The following is a 17,609-nucleotide window of genomic DNA, read 5'->3' as shown; positions in this document are numbered from 1 at the left end:
AGTAAGGCAGTCTTTATATTTTTTGGTCTTTTTGTCTTTCTAGGGCCGTACCCTCGGCATATAGAGGTTCCCAGGCCAGGGGTCAAATCGGAGCTGTAGCTGCCGATCTACGCCAGAACCACAGCAATGCAGGATTCGAGCCGCATCTGCAGCTTACACCACAGCTCACGGCAACGGCAGATCCTTAACCCACTGAGCGAGACTGGGGATCGAACCCGCATCCTCATCAATGCTAGTCAGGTTTGCTGACCACTGAGCCATGATAGAAACTCCAAGTAAGGTAGTCTTTAAACTGATAATTATACGGACCGTATAGGGAGCAATGGGATGGCTTAATGGAAACCTGACAGTAACTGAAATACCAAGGATAAAGAGTCAGTTAGGTTTGAGGAGTAGTGGAGAGAAGTGGAATAAGGCAGAATAATAACTCAGGTAGTCAGCGTAGGAGCCTGGGCTTCTTTGATATGGTCATTGATTAACATTTGTGGCTTAAGGGTTCCAGGGAGTAACATCCCTGCAGGCCTTGTTTACTGTAGGGAGCATACCTACGCCCAGATGGACATTAATCACTAATCCCCTATGACTCAGTTTATGGGAAGAAAAGGGCAAAGAAACTATGAGACTTATGGGACTTTTCCACCCCTAAGGCCCTATTGGACAAGGACTGATATAGGAAATTGAGCAAGGACAATGGGAGAAAACCACATCTTTCTGGACCCCATGTTGGTGCCCACCCCCACCTCATCTTTAAGAGATAAAAACCCCTACAGGACAATAGAGAAGGGGGCTCTTTCTCCCCACTCCCAGCAACCCTAGGAACTATTTGCCTTCCTTTAAAAAAGACTTTGCTTGTTTGCTGCCTGTGTGTTCACGGAGTTCATTCTTTGGCTGCCGTGAACAAGAACCCGGATTCTGGTATCATCTTTCTGGCGTCAAGAAGAGAGCACTCCAGCTTTGAGAATGACCTATTCAAAGGCCCTGTGGTCAGCAGTGTTGCTGAAACTCGGCCTCTGTCCACCAGTGCTGAATAGAAATGCGGAGACAGAGTTTTGGGTGAAGGAGGAAAAGATAGCTTTTATTGCTTTGCCAGGCAAAGGAGGCTACAGCAGGCTAATGCCTTAAACACTGTGTCCTCCTTTGGGAGAGCATAGGAGATGGATGGTCTTATAGTTTGGAAGTGGAAAATAGGGCGGCAGATAAGGATCAGGGTAGGTGCAAGCTTGCATTCTTCAAAGCTAATGTTTAGTGGTCCCTGCACTGGGACCTGGTCATCCTCTTCCTTTCTGGAATGAAGACTGTTTCATCAATTAGTTAACATCTTTCATTTGTTGGGGGTTTTAGTTCTGCAGAAGAGCTCAAAGACGTCATTATGTGTCTCTCTTGAGGGGGGAACCAGGACTCTGCCCCCAGGCTGCACTGTTGTTTCTTGACTGCTCCTCCCACTCTCTGCATCCCCTCCCTTCCCAGATTAGCAGCTATTTGAACCTGCCCTTTGGAACTCAGGGAAGTTCATGGAGGCTGAAGCTTTTTCCCTAAAAACAAGAAATGGGGGATAGTGTTGACTAAAGAAATACAACCTGAAAGTTGAAAGTTATGTTTTCTTTGAGGTGAAATTAGGACCTAAGCCCTGGAGACAGCATCTTAGGTAGCCCTGAGAAACCGCTCCAAGGAGCCAAGAGGGGAAGCTAGGATATATGAGTTTTTGCAACCAAGGGAAAGTAGTAGGAACAAAAGGTCTATAGATAACCAGATTTATAGGCAAAGATTTATAGACAACCAGTGTCTATGGGAAGAGGTAAAGGTCTGGGCTTACTGGAATCACTCCTGTGATAGACTTTGCAGCTGTGGGCCAGTCTTTGTTTCTTGCCTGAGTTCCCTCAGGGCTTATTGGCCCACCCTTGGGAGTGGCTGTTCTCATAGAGACAGTGACACCTTTTGTCCATTTACCTACAGTCCATTTAACTCTAGCTCTGAAATCCTATCCCAAAGAGGAAAGGGGGGAATATCAAGATATAAGGCATAGGAGTTCCCATCATGGCTTAGTGGAAATGAATCTGACTAGCATTCATGAGGACATAGGTTCGATCCCTGGCCTTGCTCAGTGGGTTAAGGATCTGGCATTGCCATGAGCTGTGGCATAGGTTGCAGATGTGGCTCAGATCCCACGTTGCTGTGGCTGTGGTGTGGGCTGGCAACTAGAGCTCTGATTCGACCCCTAGCCCGAGAACTTCCAAATGCCAAAGGTGTGACCCTAAAAAGACAAAAATGTGTGTGTGCGTGTGCGTATATATGTGTGTGTGTATGTATGTATATATGTGTATGCGTGTGTGTGTGTGTATGTACCTTATAAAGGTGAAGGGGGAGGTGCATGCAGCCCCACACACATTTTACAGAAGTTTGCTGATGGTCTTATGTAAGTTATCACTAGTCACAGACGTCTGCCATCATTGAAGGATTTCACTCTTTCTGGATACGAGGAGATGCAAGAATTGGGCTCATGAGAATCTCTCCTAAAAAATGTCTAACTACCTGAAGACCTGCTCTTCCGGTTTTCCCAGAGCACAGCGTGCCTCACTCCTGGTCTCTGTCCTGAGTGCCACCCACAGGGTGCTATGGGTTGGCAGCTGCAGTGACTCATGTTTTACTCCAAGTAGAGGCTGATGGCAAGTGCCAAACTTCAGTGCACAATACAAAGGTTTTGTGCCCAGGAACCCCACAGGGCCCTGCTCAGTGTCAGTGGGGCTTGATATGTTTGAACTGAAAGAAGGCCAGCATCTGTAGAGCACACAGGGGTCAGAGGCAAGAGTGGGCCCAAGGGGGCAGAGCCAAGCATGCAGTTAGAAGACATTAAAGCGTATCTTCAAGAGGGGCGGGACATTATCAGGTTCCAGTTTTTAAAAGATCATTTTAATTGCTATATCTGGCCTTGGGGACTTGAGATTGAGTTGAGAACAAGAGTGGATGCAGAGAATAGTCTGGTTAAAACACCACTATAAGTATCTAGGTTAAGGGTGTTGGTATTTGGGGCCAAGGCAGTGGCAGCACCAGAGATGGGAAGGCCTAGACATTTGTGAGAGCTGTCTGAGAGGAAAAATTCGCAGTTGGTACCAGTAGACCATTCAAGGCAACTTGGATAAGCCTTGTTTTCAGGCACTGTCACAGGACCAGGTTTGGGGGGGAAGAACCTGAGTCCGGTGTTGGGTTTGTTGATTTTGCTCTGAGATGTCCATGCGGGTACAAAATTCTGGGCTTGGGAATATAGCCCTGGGCTAGTGATATAAATTTGGGGAATCCTTGGGGCATGGATGGTAATTGAAGCCGTGGGGGGTAAAAGAACTTCCCTGAGAGACAAGAGAGTGGGAAAAAGATATTTGAGGAACTGGATCTCAAAGGATTGCAAATGTTTAGCATCCAGAGAATTAGAAGGAGCCAACACAGTGGTCACTGAGAAAACGTAGGAACAGGGCTGAAACTGAAAACACCTCTGCCTTGAACCCAGGCAGAACCCATTTTGGGACTTGAACCCATGGTTTTTAATTCATATCACTCACCTGGTGTCCGGACTTGCTGAGGTTCAGTTCTTTGTGTCTCAGTGCAGAAGGAAAGACACAAAGTAATAGGTAAGAAATAGATTTATTAAGATAGGATACTTGTGGGAGATACAGACAGGCCAGCAAAGAAGCTCTGCCCTGAGGACTCAGTGGGCTACATTTTTATAATCCAAGGAAAGCAGAGAGTGGGAAAAGACGGCTGCCTTCCTTCTCATGCTTCAGGGAGACATCACTAGCTCCTCCTTTGTATCAGAGAATATTTGACCATCTTAGGTCAAGCTAAGACTATCTGGGTGCTTATGCAAATCAGCAGAAGGGCAGTAACATATGTTAAAATATGTTGAATCCACTCAGGTTTCTGTATGATGAGGGCCTCCTACTATTTTTTTTTTTTTTTTTTTTAAATATGGCTCCACCTGTAACATATGGAAGTTCCCAGGCTAGGGGTCGAATCAGAGCTGCAGCTGCTGGTCTACACCACAGCCACAGCAACACAGGATCCGAGCCTCTTCTGTGACCTATACCAGAGCTCACAGCAACGCTGGATCCTTAACTCACTGAGCAAGGCCAGGGATCGAACCCACATCCTCATGGATCCTGGTCAGATTCGTTAACCTCAGACCCATGAACAGAACTCCGAGAGTCTCCTACTTTGGAAGATCATCTTTCGCTTAAATTCCTGTTCTTGGTCCTGGGGATCATGATCTTGCTGAACCTGAATGCAGGCCTCATTATATCTTTCACTGGATGACCTGAGGCGTATCTCATGCTTTTATTTATGGTTTTGTAGCTAAGCAAGCCTACTTCCTCGAGGAATTATTAACTTAATAATTAATGGTCTCCCTAGGTTTCCTGCTCTCTCTATGGTCCCCTACGGGGGCTTCTACAAGTACCTGTGTAACTCTCTTACTCTACCCCTATCAGAGGGACAGGAGGACAGATGAGTCCCTGTGATGTTCTAGCCGAGGGGAGTCATTAATAGCATCTACTGTTGTTAATGTCAACTGGATGGGGGCTCTGTAGGTTGTCCATCACATACGGTTACAAGGGAGCATGTTTGTGGCCTTAGTGGGAGCGCTTTTAGAGGAACGGTAAAGACAGAAGCTTGAGTTGAAGAATGCTTGGGAAGGGAGGCATGAGACGAGCTATGTGGGGCTGGGGACGTTTAAAGGAGTGACTTATGAAGTTGTCTGAGTTCAGGCTGCTTTTATAGAAATACTATAGACTGGATGGCTTACCCAATAAACACTTATTTCTCACAGTCTGGAGGCTGCGAAGTCCAAGACCAAGACGCCAGCAGACCTGTTGTGTGGGGAGAGCCCTCTTCTGGGTTTGTAGACATCTTCTCATTGTCTCTTCACCGAGAAAGAGGGAGCAGGCTCTCTCCTGTCCCTTCTTATAAGGACAGTAATCACATCATGAGTATGTGGGGGAACACAGTTCGCTACCCCAAAATGTCTCCCTGGTACATGGAGTATTTTGAGCTGAAAACAATTACGGCCCCCCAAAAAACAGGAAGAAAATTTTTTTGGCCTTTTTGGGGAGGGGGTCAGTGCACACCTGTGGCATATGGAAGTTCCCGGGCTAGGGGTTGAATTGGAGCTGCACCTGCCGGCCTACGCCACAGCCGCAGCAACTCGGGGATCCGAGCCACATCTGCAGCCTACACCACAGCTCATGCCAATGCCTGATCCTTAACCCACTGACCAAGGCTAGGGATTGAACCTGCATCCTCATGGGTACCAGTTGGGTTCATTACCGCTGAGCCAAGACGGGAACTCCTCAGGAAGAAACTTTGATCTTCAACCTAACTGCCTAAAAATACTTAGCCAGAAGACCTGCTCCAGGAAGGGCAACATAGATAACTAGTATGAGCTAGGTGTGGAAACCTAACAAAGTCTTTTTGTTAAAATTCCTCTCTGGGTCCCATTGTCTTTTCAAGACATGGTCAACTTTTATTTACCAGACATTTGCTTTTACATCTGAATTGTTTTCCTCCCCTTTGAAATCCTGAACCCCTACCCGCAACATCCTCTTTTGTCTTCAGCTGAAGGTGGTTTTTAAGATGAGGGTTTGGGGTTACTCAGTTTTCCTGAGCTCACCCATGTGCACATGTTAATCAGTTTTTGTGCAATTTTCTCTTGTTGATCTGTCTTATATTGGTTTAATTCCTAGACCAGCCAAAACGATCTAGAAGGGCAAAGGAAAATTTCTTCCTCCTCAACAGGGCTCTACCTTTATGAAATAAGCACCTCCCCAAGGCCCCACCTCCAAATGCTATTGAAACCGAAAAACACTCGACTCGAACCCAGCCAAAACCCAGATTGAGACTTGAACCCACGTTTGGTTTGGTTTGGTTTTTTCATTAGAATCACTCACCTGGGGTCTGGACTTACTGAGGCTCAGGTTCTTTGTGTCTCAGCGCAGGAGGAATTCAGGGAGAGACAAAGTGACAGGCAAGAAATAGATTTATTAAGATAGGGCGCTTGTGAGGGATATAAGCAGGTGGGGGGAGGCTTTGCCACGAGGATTAGATGGGCTACATTTTTATAATTCAGGGAAACTGGGGAGTGGGGAAAAACAGCCTTCTTCCTCAGGCTTATATCATTAGCTCCTCCTTTGTATCAGATAAGAGAGAATTTGACCCTCTGAGGTCAAACTAGAACTGCCTGGTGCTTATACAAATCAGCAGAAGGGTGGTAACATATGCTAAAAATATGTTGAATCCTCAGGTTTCTGTATGAGAGTCTCTTACTTTGGAAGGTCATCTTTTCCTTAAATTCCTGTCCTTGGTCCTAAGGATCATTATCTTGCTGAATCTGAACGCAGGCCTCTTTTTTATCTTTTGCTGAATGAAAACCATATCTCATGCTTTTATTTATGGTTTTATCATTAAGCAAGCCTGCTTCATTCCACAGTGTTCTGATGGCCTTCTTGAGCGATTATCAGCTTACAGTGGTCTCCCAAAGTTCCCTAGGTTTCCCTCTCTCTCTGTGGTCCCTTCCTGGGCATTCTAGAATTACCTGTGTAACTATCTTATTCTATTCCTATCATTATCACATTGGGCTTTAGTGTTTTCATATATGAATTTTGGGAAGACACATGCAGTCCATGGCAAGTAGTCTTATTAGCAGAATGATTTGGAAAAGGGAATGATGCTTTAGGAAAGAAACGTAAGACTATTTTATTTTATTTATTTTTTTATTACTCAAATGAATTTATCACATCTGTAGTTGTATAATGATCATAACAATCGATTTCACAGGATTTCCATCCCACAGCCCAAGCACATCCCCTCACCCTGAAAGACTGTTTTAGAAAGAAAGGGTGGTGTTTGGTCAATAACTGAATACCAATACCATTAGTTTGCTAATGCTAGAGTTTTGGATTGCAGTTTCAGTTTTTTTCTGACCATCAGGAGAAAATGCATCATGTTCACTTCTGAAGCAGATCTTTCTCTTAACAATTACATTTGGGGCAGCACATGACAGCTGCATTGTCTGACAACCCTGCGGTGATACTTCACAGAAGCCTTTTTCAAGACAAAAAGTGGCTGCTCCTGTGGCATACAAAGTTCCCAGGTCAGGGATTGAACCTGTGCCATAGCAGTGACAACACTGGATCCTTAACCCACTGAACCACCAGAGAACTCCTCTTCTTTTTTTCTTTAAATTGGAGTATAGTTGATTTATAATATTGTATTAATTTCTGGTATACAGCATAGTGATTCAAACTTCATATAGATTATTCAACGTTTAAAGTTATTATAGGAGTTCCCACTGTGACACAGGGGGTTACGGATCTGGCATTGCTGCAGCTGTGGCATAGGGCACAGCTGCAGCTTGGATCTGATCACTGGCCCAGGAGCTTCCATATGCCACAGGCGCAACCTAAAAAAAAAGTTTTTTGTTTTTTCTTTTTTTTGCTTTTTAGGGCCTCACCCATGGCATATGGACATTCCCAGGCTAGGGGTGAACTCAGAGCTACACCTGCTGACCTATGCCACAACCACAGCAATGAGGGATCTGACACACATCTGTGACCTATTCCATAGCTCACAGCAATGCTGGATCCCTGAGCCACTGAGCAAGGCCAGGGATCAAACCCAAGTCTTCATGGAGACTAGTCGGATTCCTTTCCACTGGGCCACAACGGGAACTTCAAAAAAATTTTTTAATAAAATTAAAAAGTTAGTATAAATTATTAACCATAGCCCCTCTACTGTACAGTATATCCTTGTAATGTGTTTTATTCTATTTATTTATTTTTTGCCTTTTGTCTTTTTAGGGTTGCGGCATATAGGGGTTCCCAGGCTAGGGATCAAATTAGAGCTGTAGTTGCAGGACTATGCCACAGCCACAGGAACATCAGATCAAAGCCATGTCTGCAACCTACACCACAGTTCAAGGCAACGCTGGATCCATAACCCACTGAGCGAGGCTAGGGATCGAACCCGAAACCTTATGGTTACTAGTCAGTTTCGTTAACCACTGAACATGACAGGAACTCCGTGTTCATTTTACACATAGTTCTTTGTATCTCTCAACCCCCTACCCCTAACTTTCGTTTGGTTTTTTTGTTTGTTTGTTTGTTTGTTTGTTTTGTCTTTCTGCCTTTTCTTGGGCCGCTCCCACGGCATATGGAGGTTCCCAGGCTAGGGGTCTAATCCGAGCTGTAGCTGCCGGCCTACGCCAGAGCCACAGCAACTCAGGATCCGAGCCGCGTCTGCAACCTACACCACAGCTCATGGCAATGCCGGATCCTTAACCTGCTGAGCAAGACCAGGGATTGAACCCGCAACCTCATGGTTCCCAGTGGGATTCATTAACCACTGAGCCACGACGGGAATTCCTCCTACCACCTAACTTTCTCCTCCACTCTTCCCTCTCCTGCCTGCCATAAGTGTAGGTTTATTTATTTATTTTTCCTTTCTTCCTCCCAGGCTGATGAGCCCTGAAAACACCCTCCTGCAGCCCAGGGAAGAGGAGGGGGTCAAGTATGAGCGCACCTTCATGGCGTCTGAATTCCTGGATTGGCTGGTTCAGGAGGGTGAGGCCACCACGAGGAAGGAGGCAGAGCAGCTTTGCCAACGGCTCATGGAGCATGGCATCATACAGCACGGTGAGGCATGGATCAGCTTTTGCCAACCCCTAAAATCTTATGCTGCCAACCACAGGCTTTTATTTCTCACTCATGGCTCTGTAAGTCAATGGTACCTTTGCTTGGGCCCCACTTAGCTTGTCTCCAAGCCAGGGTCAAGTTCAGGTATGTGTTTCATGCCTTCTCATTCTGGGACTCAGACTAAAGAAGCATCCACTCTTTGGAATATATGGATTTTTTTTTTTTTTTTTTTTTTTTTTTTTGGCTGCACCCATGGCATATGGAAGTTCCTGGGCCAAGGACTGAACTCTAGCCACAGCAGAGACCCAATTCGCTGCAGTGACAATGCCAGATCCTTAATCCAGTGTACCACAGGAGAACTCCAGCAGGCAGACTCTTGTAGCATCTCCAGAAACTTCTTCTTGGGTATGATTGTACATAACATCTCTCATGTCCAACTGACTATAGCAGGTCATCTGGTCAAGTCTGGATGGGAAGTAGATGGTGCTTGCAAGGTTGGTTGCATCAGGAGAATGAAAATTTGCTGAACCATGGTTCACGCTGCCCTGGTGAAGAAGTATCCAAAAGACCTTCAAAGATTCCCCCTTTTTAAGACTGAATCACAGTAATGCAATGCAACATATTGTTTGAGAACTATATCCGTTATCTATTGCTACAGAATAAATTACCTTATAACTTAATGGTGTAAAATAATAATAAATGTTTATTATCTCACACAGTTTCTGTGGGTCAGGAATCTGGGAGAGGCTTAGAGGGTGGGTTGACTTGGAGATCTCTTATGAGGTTGCAGTCAAGACATTGGCCGGGGAGTTCCCATCGTGGCGCAGTGGAAACGAATCCGACTAGGAACCATGAGGTTGCAGGTTCGATCCCTGGCCTTGCTCAGTGGGTTAAGGATCCCATGTTGCTGTGGCTGTGGCGTAGGCCAGCGGCTACAGCTCCGATTGGACCCCTAGCCTGGGAATATCCATATGCTGCGAGTGCAGCCCTAAAAAGACCAAAAAAGCCAAAAAAAGAAAAGACATTGGCCAGGGTGACAGTCACCTGAAGGCCTGAGAGCTTGGAGGATTTGATTCCACAGTGGCTCAGGTAGAGGCCTACCAAGTTGGTATTGGCTGTTGGTAGGAAGCTTCTGTCCATTGCTGTATGGATTTCTTCAGAAGGCTGCTTGAGAATTCTCATCACATGGCAACTGGGCTTCTTCCAGAGGGAGGGATCCTGGAGAATGCAAGACAGAAGCCACAGTGTCTTAACTGAGCCTTGGCAGTCACAGTACCCTGTGGGTTACCAGGTCAGTCCTGCTTGGCATGAGGGAGGACTCTATAAGGGTGTGAATCCAGGAGGCAGGGATCACTGGAGCCATCTCGGTCCTTGTGAGGTTGGCTGTCACAAGAACATAGGCTCTGGAATCCCAGCTATACTGGTTATTAGCTGCTCTCTTCTCTCATCTGTAAAATGGGTATACACGCATAGGGCGGTGATAGGAGTAAATAGGGTCGATACGAAGCACTTGGTTCACTGCGCTACATACATGCTCGATCAATTTTTTTGTTTTTGTTTTTGTGTTTTTTTGGCTGCCCTACAGCATATGGATCATATTCCTGGACCAGGGATCAGATCCAAGTCACAACTGAGACTCATGCTGCAGCTGTGGCAACGCTAGATCCTTTAATCCCTCTGCTGGGGCGGGGATGGTACCTGCATCCTGGTGCTGCAGAGACTTACTGATCTTGTTGCTCCACAGCAGGAACTCCTCAATCAATGTTTTAGTATAGTGGCAGCCAAAAAAAACTTAATGGAAGCTAAACTAGATTCTTATTACTTGAAGTGGTCCATGGACCCACAATGTCAGAATGTGATCAAAATGCAGAATCTCTGAACCTGCACAAGTCCCACTAAATTTGATCTACATTTTAGTATAACACCCATGTGATCTGAATGCCCTTTAAAGTTTGAGATGCACTGGATTGGATTTAACTAGAATAGAAAGTATAAGAGCATCCTTAATAAGGCTAAAGACTTTTGCAAAATGTTTATTTCAGTTGATATATACTATATAAACATGGACATTGTCACGTGTGCCTTTGTTTGCAACATGAAAATTGTTACTGTGGGAGTTCCCATCGTGGCACAGTGGTTAACGAATCCAACTAGGAACCATGAGGTTGCGGGTTCAATCCCTGCCCTTGCTCAGTGGGTTAAGGATCTGGCATTGCCATGAGCCATGGTGTAGGTTGCAGACGCAGCTCAGATCCCGCGTTGCTGTGGCTCTGGCGTAGGCCAGCAGCTACAGCTCCGATTGGACCCCTAGCCTGAGAACTTCCATATGCCGAGGGAGTGGCCCTAGAAATGACAAAAAGATGAAAAAAAAAGAAAGAAAATTGTTACTGCGAACATTGGGGTCAAATATTTTGAAAGCCACTGGTGTAGAATCATTGGCTTGAGAGGTACTCAAGCCACACAGTGTATTTCGGATTGTTTTCTCCTATGGTGATACTGTCATGATCGAACTCACAACTGTTTATTAATGGCCTGCTTTGTCTACTGCTGGACTGTTGACTGAGGTTTGAAGGGTGGGCAGAATTCTTGCCAGTGCCAATTCTAAAATGGCCTTAAACAGGTGATAGTCTTGTAGAGATTATAGAATGGATATGGAAGCAATTAGAGAACGGTAGAAGACGTATGATGTATTTTATTTATTTATTTATTTTACACCATGTGCCAGGCACTGTTCTAGTGATTTTACACACAGCAACTTATTGAAAGCTCTTAAACCCTTTGGGGCAGATGTTGTAATTACTGTTGTTAAACTTATTGTGGTAAGAACACCTTACATGCGATCAACTCTCTTACCAAATTTTTAAGTGTACAATATAGTATCCTTTACTCTAGGGCAAGAATTTTTATTATCTCCATTTTACAGATAAGGAAACCAAAGCCACCAGTGGTTTAAGTAATTTATCAGAGGCTGCTCAGGTCGTAATGTCCAAATGGATATTATTGCCCATAAGTGTGAACTCGGAATTGGTTGGAGTGACTGGGTCTTAACCACGGTGAAAAATGGTGTGTTTGGGTTCGTTAGTTCTGTCATCTTTGCTCCAGAGAGAAAACCTGGTGACATGAAATTCTAGAGAAAACCAGCCTTATGCTGTTCACTAATTGATACTATACATCTCAACTTCAAAGAGAAGGTAGAGGATCCCACGAATTGTTTCCAAATGATTTCCAATGAGTGAGTAAATATACTTCAAATACAGTGTGATTTTGTAATGCTGTAAACATAAAGCCACAACATTGCAACATAAAGGGTAAAATAAGGTATTACTGATAGCAAATCCTAACCACAGAAGTTTGTTTTCCATGGTTCTAGAAGACTGAATATTCTCTGTCCACCGAAGTCAGAGTTTCCAAGGGAGTTCACGTTTCCCAGCACAGCAATTCATCACTAGATCAGTTTCTAACTTTGAGTTAGGAAAATATGGCCACCACAGATGTATATGTGAGGCTTAATGATAAAAACCAGCTGGTGTCTTTAGGAAAGCTCTGAATTGTCCAGCTAATAATTAATTTCACAGGTTAAACATTAAAAAGCCTTTAGGCTTTGAGCAAGAGATTGCTGGGTAAAAGTCGTCCCCTAGCTTGAAAACAGGCATTAAAATCAGGCTCACTTATGAAATACTAACCAACTTCATTTATGAATGGTGAATGGTGCTCTATAATCAAGGCAGAACTTGTTAGCTGAGTAATTAACTTGTATGCAAATATAAATATATATGTGTGTATATATACATGCCTGTGTATGTACATATTTTTACAAATGTATGTATGTTGATCATGTATGTTCATACCTATCTATCTTTTTCATTTATGGAGGTTTACCATGGTGCCAGGCACTGGGCTAAATACTCTATAGGTTTTAATATATTGCATATGTAATACGTGCATGCTCCACATATATGGCATGTATCATATATATAATCCTATTAAATCCTTACAGCAACCCTATGACATTGATATTATTATGACAGCTTTACAGAGAAGAAATCTGGAATTCAAAGCCATTAAGATGTTTTCCCAAGATTGCATAGTTAACCAGAAGCTACTGGGTATTGTGCCTTAGAAAGAAGTGGCCTTTGGCCCAGGATCTATGTAATTGGGGGCAGCTGCCTGGCACTATAAAATGAACATGGTCTTTGGAGGGAGGCAGACAGGGTTTGCACCCTTTCTTTACCTGCTGTGTGTGCTGTCAACGTCTCAACTCTTCCATTTATGAAGAGTTGAGTCATATTATACCTTTGACAATTTTATTTGGTTGGTTGGGCTTTTGATTTTTGAAATAATAGGACTATCCCCATGTACTAGAAAGACTCACCATATGATTGGTGAGTCTTTTTTATGGTGAAAAGACACAGAGAAGGATCAGCAAGGGAAAAAGACACACTGGGTGTTGTCTGGAAAAATCCAGGTGCAGGCGTCCTCTGTGCTCCCTCCCAGGGCTACGTAGAACTGGTTCCTTCCTCCAGCGGGGGTGTGCAGCAACACATGTGGAATAGCTCTGTCCAGGGAAGCCCACTTGAAACTCAGAGGGCAAGGTTTTATTGAGGACAGCTCTTAGACACACTGCCTGCCTGGGCAGCTACACTACCAGCCTTCCAAACTCTCAGAAGGAAAGCATGCATTCTTCAACAATCACAGTGTGCGCAAAGTAGGCAGGCTAGTGCAGAAGAATTCAGTGCCCCAGGTAAGCAGTTGCCTTATCAGATAGTAACATAGGGAACCTGCTAAAAGCCAAGTTCCCAGATGCTAGCCGTGGGACAGCCCCACAAGCAGGCCTTTCTGTTCCAGGGCTGCTTTGGCAACTCTTTCCAACACAGAGTTGCTGTGAGAATTAAATGACAGCAATGGGCAAAAGCTTTTAGCAGAGTCTACCTCTGATGGCCCTCAACCACCCATCATTATACTGGATCTGATCGATTCTAAGTAACAGCTAAAATGTGTAGAGTCTGTACTATACACCAGACACTGTTCCCAGTCACTCTGCTCATTCACTGATTTTACCTTTCCATATCTGAGTTAGGTATCATAATAATTCTCCTTTTTAAAATGAGGTTGAGTAACTTGCCGAAGACAAGAGCTGGTAAATGGGAGATTCGAGAGTCACATCAAGGAGTTCCTCTCGTGGCCCAGTGGTTAATGAACACGACTAATATCCATGAGGTTGCGGGTTCGATCCCTGGCCTTGCTCAGTGGGTTAAGGATCCAGCATTGCCATGAGCTGTGGTATAGGTCACAGACACGGCTTGGATCCTGCGTTGCTGTGGCTCTGGCGCAGGCCAGCAGCTGTGGCTCCGATTCGACCCCTAGCCTGGGGCTCTCCATATGCCTCAAGTGCGGCCCTAAAAAAATAAAGAAATAAAGATTCGCATCAAAGCCGTCTGGCTCTTAATCAAAAAAGAAGATTGGTTTCTTATTAAAAGCCACTAAATTAGGGGAAAAAAACCTCAACCTTTATTGCATCAGCTCACACAGCCTGTCAGCTAGCGCAGCTATAATACATGTTAACTCATAAAATAGACAAAATTCCTTTTTCGCCAACAATGACCGAGTACCTTGAGATTTTTGTGTGACCTTTGCAAATGCGATGAACGCTTTTCTTGACTCACATAAATATCTCCCTCAACTGCTTGAGCTGCTATCCAGCTATCTTATCCTTAAATGGAGGGAGAGAGAGAGGAAGCAGGGAGTCACGTGGGTAAATTGCTCACAGCTGCAGCAGCTGACCCTGGATAATCAGGCTACCGCTGCTGTGTCCAGGCGTGTAATTTCCTCTTTTAAAGATTTAGTCAGAGCACTTTAACAATTTCAACACTTCATCAAGCCCTCTTTCTTTGCCTTTGGTTTTAAAAAATACATTTATATAACATTTTGCAACACACAAAGCAGTTTTCTATAAATTGTATTTTTAACCCGCCCAGCTGCTGTGGGGTAGTTTTGGTGATCCCATTCTCCAGGGGAAGACTGTAGCTGAGATATTCTCTCTGGTAGTCTAATGAGAGAGCATGGGACTTTCTGCAGGGGAAGCTAGATGCCAGATCCAGACAGGAATTAATCTCATCCTCTCAGTAATTAAAAGCACTAAAGAATTCAACCAAGCCTGAAATAGCCTTGCCAGAGAAGAGAGATGGGGGGAGTTCCCTGGTGGCTAAGTGGGTAAGGATCTGGCATTGTCATTGCTGTGGCTCAGGTTACTGCTGCGGTGCAGGTTCAATCCCTGGCTCCAGGAACTTCTGCATGCTGCAGGTATAGCCCAAAAAAGGAAAGAAAAGACAGAGGGATGGAAGGTTGGGAGGAAGGAAGAAAAAAGGCACTGATGATTGAGGCTAAAGACAAGTTTGTAACTTGCTCAAGACCATAAGATATTATAGAAAACAAGTTATTCTGACATTATTATAGAAAACAGTAAGAATGACTTTATTTAAGACTATTGCAGTCTTAAGACTATAAGCAATGAGGTCCTACTGTACAGCACAGGGAACTATATCCAGTCTCTTGGGATAGACCATGATCTAAGATAATATAAGAAAGGGAAAGCGTGTATACATATGACTGGGTCACTTTGCTGTATAGAAGCAATTGGCGAAACATTGTAAAGCAATTATACTTTAGTTTAAAAAGGGTGGGGGAGACTGTTGCAATAGGAATTTTTAGCAGGGGAGGGAGATGGGCCTCAACTCCAGGTACAATAGGGGCCAGTGGGGATTTATTGCCGTGAAGAAAGGCGAGGGGGCCAGTGGATGGAAATTTATGAATGAGAGACGCCAAGGGTAAGAGGATTCTGAGGCCAGGGACTTACACATCAAAGATGGAGGATGAGGAGCTTGGTCAAATCACAAGAGTGATCAGATATCATGAGTGCAGTGGGGGGATCCTGACTTAGCAGGACTCTTTGCTGACACTGGGCTGGTAGGTCAAATCTGGCTGAATCATGCCCACCTCTTATTTTATTTTATTGCTTTTTTTAGGGCTGCACCCGCGGCATATGGAGGTTCCCAGGCTAGGGGTTCAATCAGAGCTACAGCTGCCAGCCTCAGCCAAAGCCACAGCAGTGGCAGATCCAAGCCGTGTCTGTGACTCACACCACAGCTCATAGCAGTGCTGGATCCTTAACCCAGTGAGTGAGGCCATCGAACCTGCAACCTCATGGTTCCCAGTCGAATTCATTTCTGCTGCACTGTGACGGGAACTCCTCATGCCCACCTCTTGACCCTGGATGAGCAGACTCACTGAGTGGGGGATGGGCACTCTTGCACCAAAAAACCATATTAATATTATTATTATTATTATTTTAAAGTTCTCTTACCATAGTAATAAGGGCCAAGGTCAAGGGCTAGTTGAAATAGGGGCTCAGAGGAATCTAACTGAAGTCTGGAGAAGGAGAGAGCCTTTGTCAGGGGCATCCTACCCTGGCTTGCCACCCTTTCACCCTTTCCTTCAAGACTATTCTATACATGTTCTCTTACTTTTTGTTTTTGATAACTCCTTGCCACCAACAAAATGATTTTTCCAAGTATCTCTTAGTCTTTCTGTACACTTGGCTGGAATGTAAGTGCTTCGAAGACAGAAAATCTGTTTTCTCGTCTCTGTATCCCCCATGGCTTGACATTTATTTATTAGCTTCTCTATTAAAAAAAAAAAAAAAAAGGGAGTTCCCGTCGTGGCGCAGTGGTCAACGAATCCGACTAGGAACCATGAGGTTGCGGGTTCGGTCCCTGCCCTTGCTCAGTGGGTTAACGATCCGGCGTTGCCGTGAGCTGTGGTGTAGGTTGCAGACGCGGCTCGGGCTCGGATCCAGCGTTGCTGTGGCTCTGGCGTAGGCCGGTGGCTACAGCTCTGACTAGACCCCTAGCCTGGGAACCTCCATATGCCGCGGGAGCGGCCCAAGAAATAGCAACAACAACAACAACAACAACAAAAAGACAAAAAAAAAAAAAAAAAAAAAAAAAAAAGTTGGTGTTCCTGTCATGATGCAGCAGAAACAAATCCGACTAGGAACCATGAGGTTTCAGGTTTGACCCCTGGCTTCGCTCACTGGGTTAAGAATCTAATAATGCTATGAGCTATGGTGTAGATCACAGATGCAGCTCGGATCTGGCATTGCTGTGGCTGTGGCTGTGGCCAGCAGCTATAGCTCCTATTCAACCCCTAGCCTGGGAACATCCATATGCAGCAGGTGCGGCCCTAAAAAGCAAAAAAAAAAAAAAAAAAAGTGTTGAATAAATGAATGACAGTCATGACCACTTTTTGAGGATTTGCCTTTGCCAGGCACAGTGCTGCATGTTTATACCAGATGGAGCACTTTGAAAATAAGCTGCCTTGGTCATCATCTGCTTCAAATATATGGCGGAGCTAGTGGATAGTTAAAACACTGAGAAAACAGGCTGCTGGGAGAAGAATCAGAGCAGCTCTTGGTGACCCAGGTGCCAGGAACTAGTGACTGAGGGGCAGTCCCTTCCAGCTGCATACAGCTGAGAAGTCAGCACTGGCAGTTTTCTGCCCGGTGCTGTCTCTCTCTCCAGAGACCAAGCTAGAGTGCAGCTCTGATTGGCTGAGCCTAGGTCACATGCCCACCTCTTGATCCCCTTCATAGGTAGGGCCTTTGATCGACAGACTCACCAAGTGGTGGGTGAAGTGGGTGAGGTCGGGGCAGGGGGTGGGGGTGGGGGACATTGTTCCACCAAAAAAAAAAAAAAATTTCTGTTGGCTTAAGGAAGTGAGTACTGAGCAGGCCAAAGTGACAGGCCATTCTTTGCAACTATTGGTTCCTTTAATCCGCCCTTCAAATCAATTCAATTGATCATTATTATCCCTGTTGTTTTCAATGACCGTGTTGAAGCATTTGCCATGAGTATAATCATTCTTAGCTCCTAAATGTTAAAG

The 17,609-nt window shown here is 44.8% G+C and overlaps 1 protein-coding gene across 6 annotated transcripts in view; it reads left to right on the top strand.

The window, feature by feature from the left end:
* Positions 1–17,609, top strand: part of DEPTOR (DEP domain containing MTOR interacting protein) — a 210,623-nt gene that overhangs the window by 110,717 nt on the left and 82,297 nt on the right. For all 6 annotated transcript variants that reach the window (XM_021090558.1, XM_021090555.1, XM_021090554.1 and 3 more), the window contains exon 7: positions 8,494–8,672. In XM_021090558.1, coding sequence (XP_020946217.1) covers positions 8,494–8,672 — 179 coding nt within the window. The remainder of the gene's footprint in view (positions 1–8,493; positions 8,673–17,609) is intronic.

The sequence above is a fragment of the Sus scrofa genome, chromosome 4, assembly GCF_000003025.6.
Source record: "Sus scrofa isolate TJ Tabasco breed Duroc chromosome 4, Sscrofa11.1, whole genome shotgun sequence".
Lineage (NCBI taxonomy): Eukaryota > Metazoa > Chordata > Mammalia > Artiodactyla > Suidae > Sus > Sus scrofa.
This window is presented reverse-complemented; position numbering and strand designations above follow the sequence as displayed.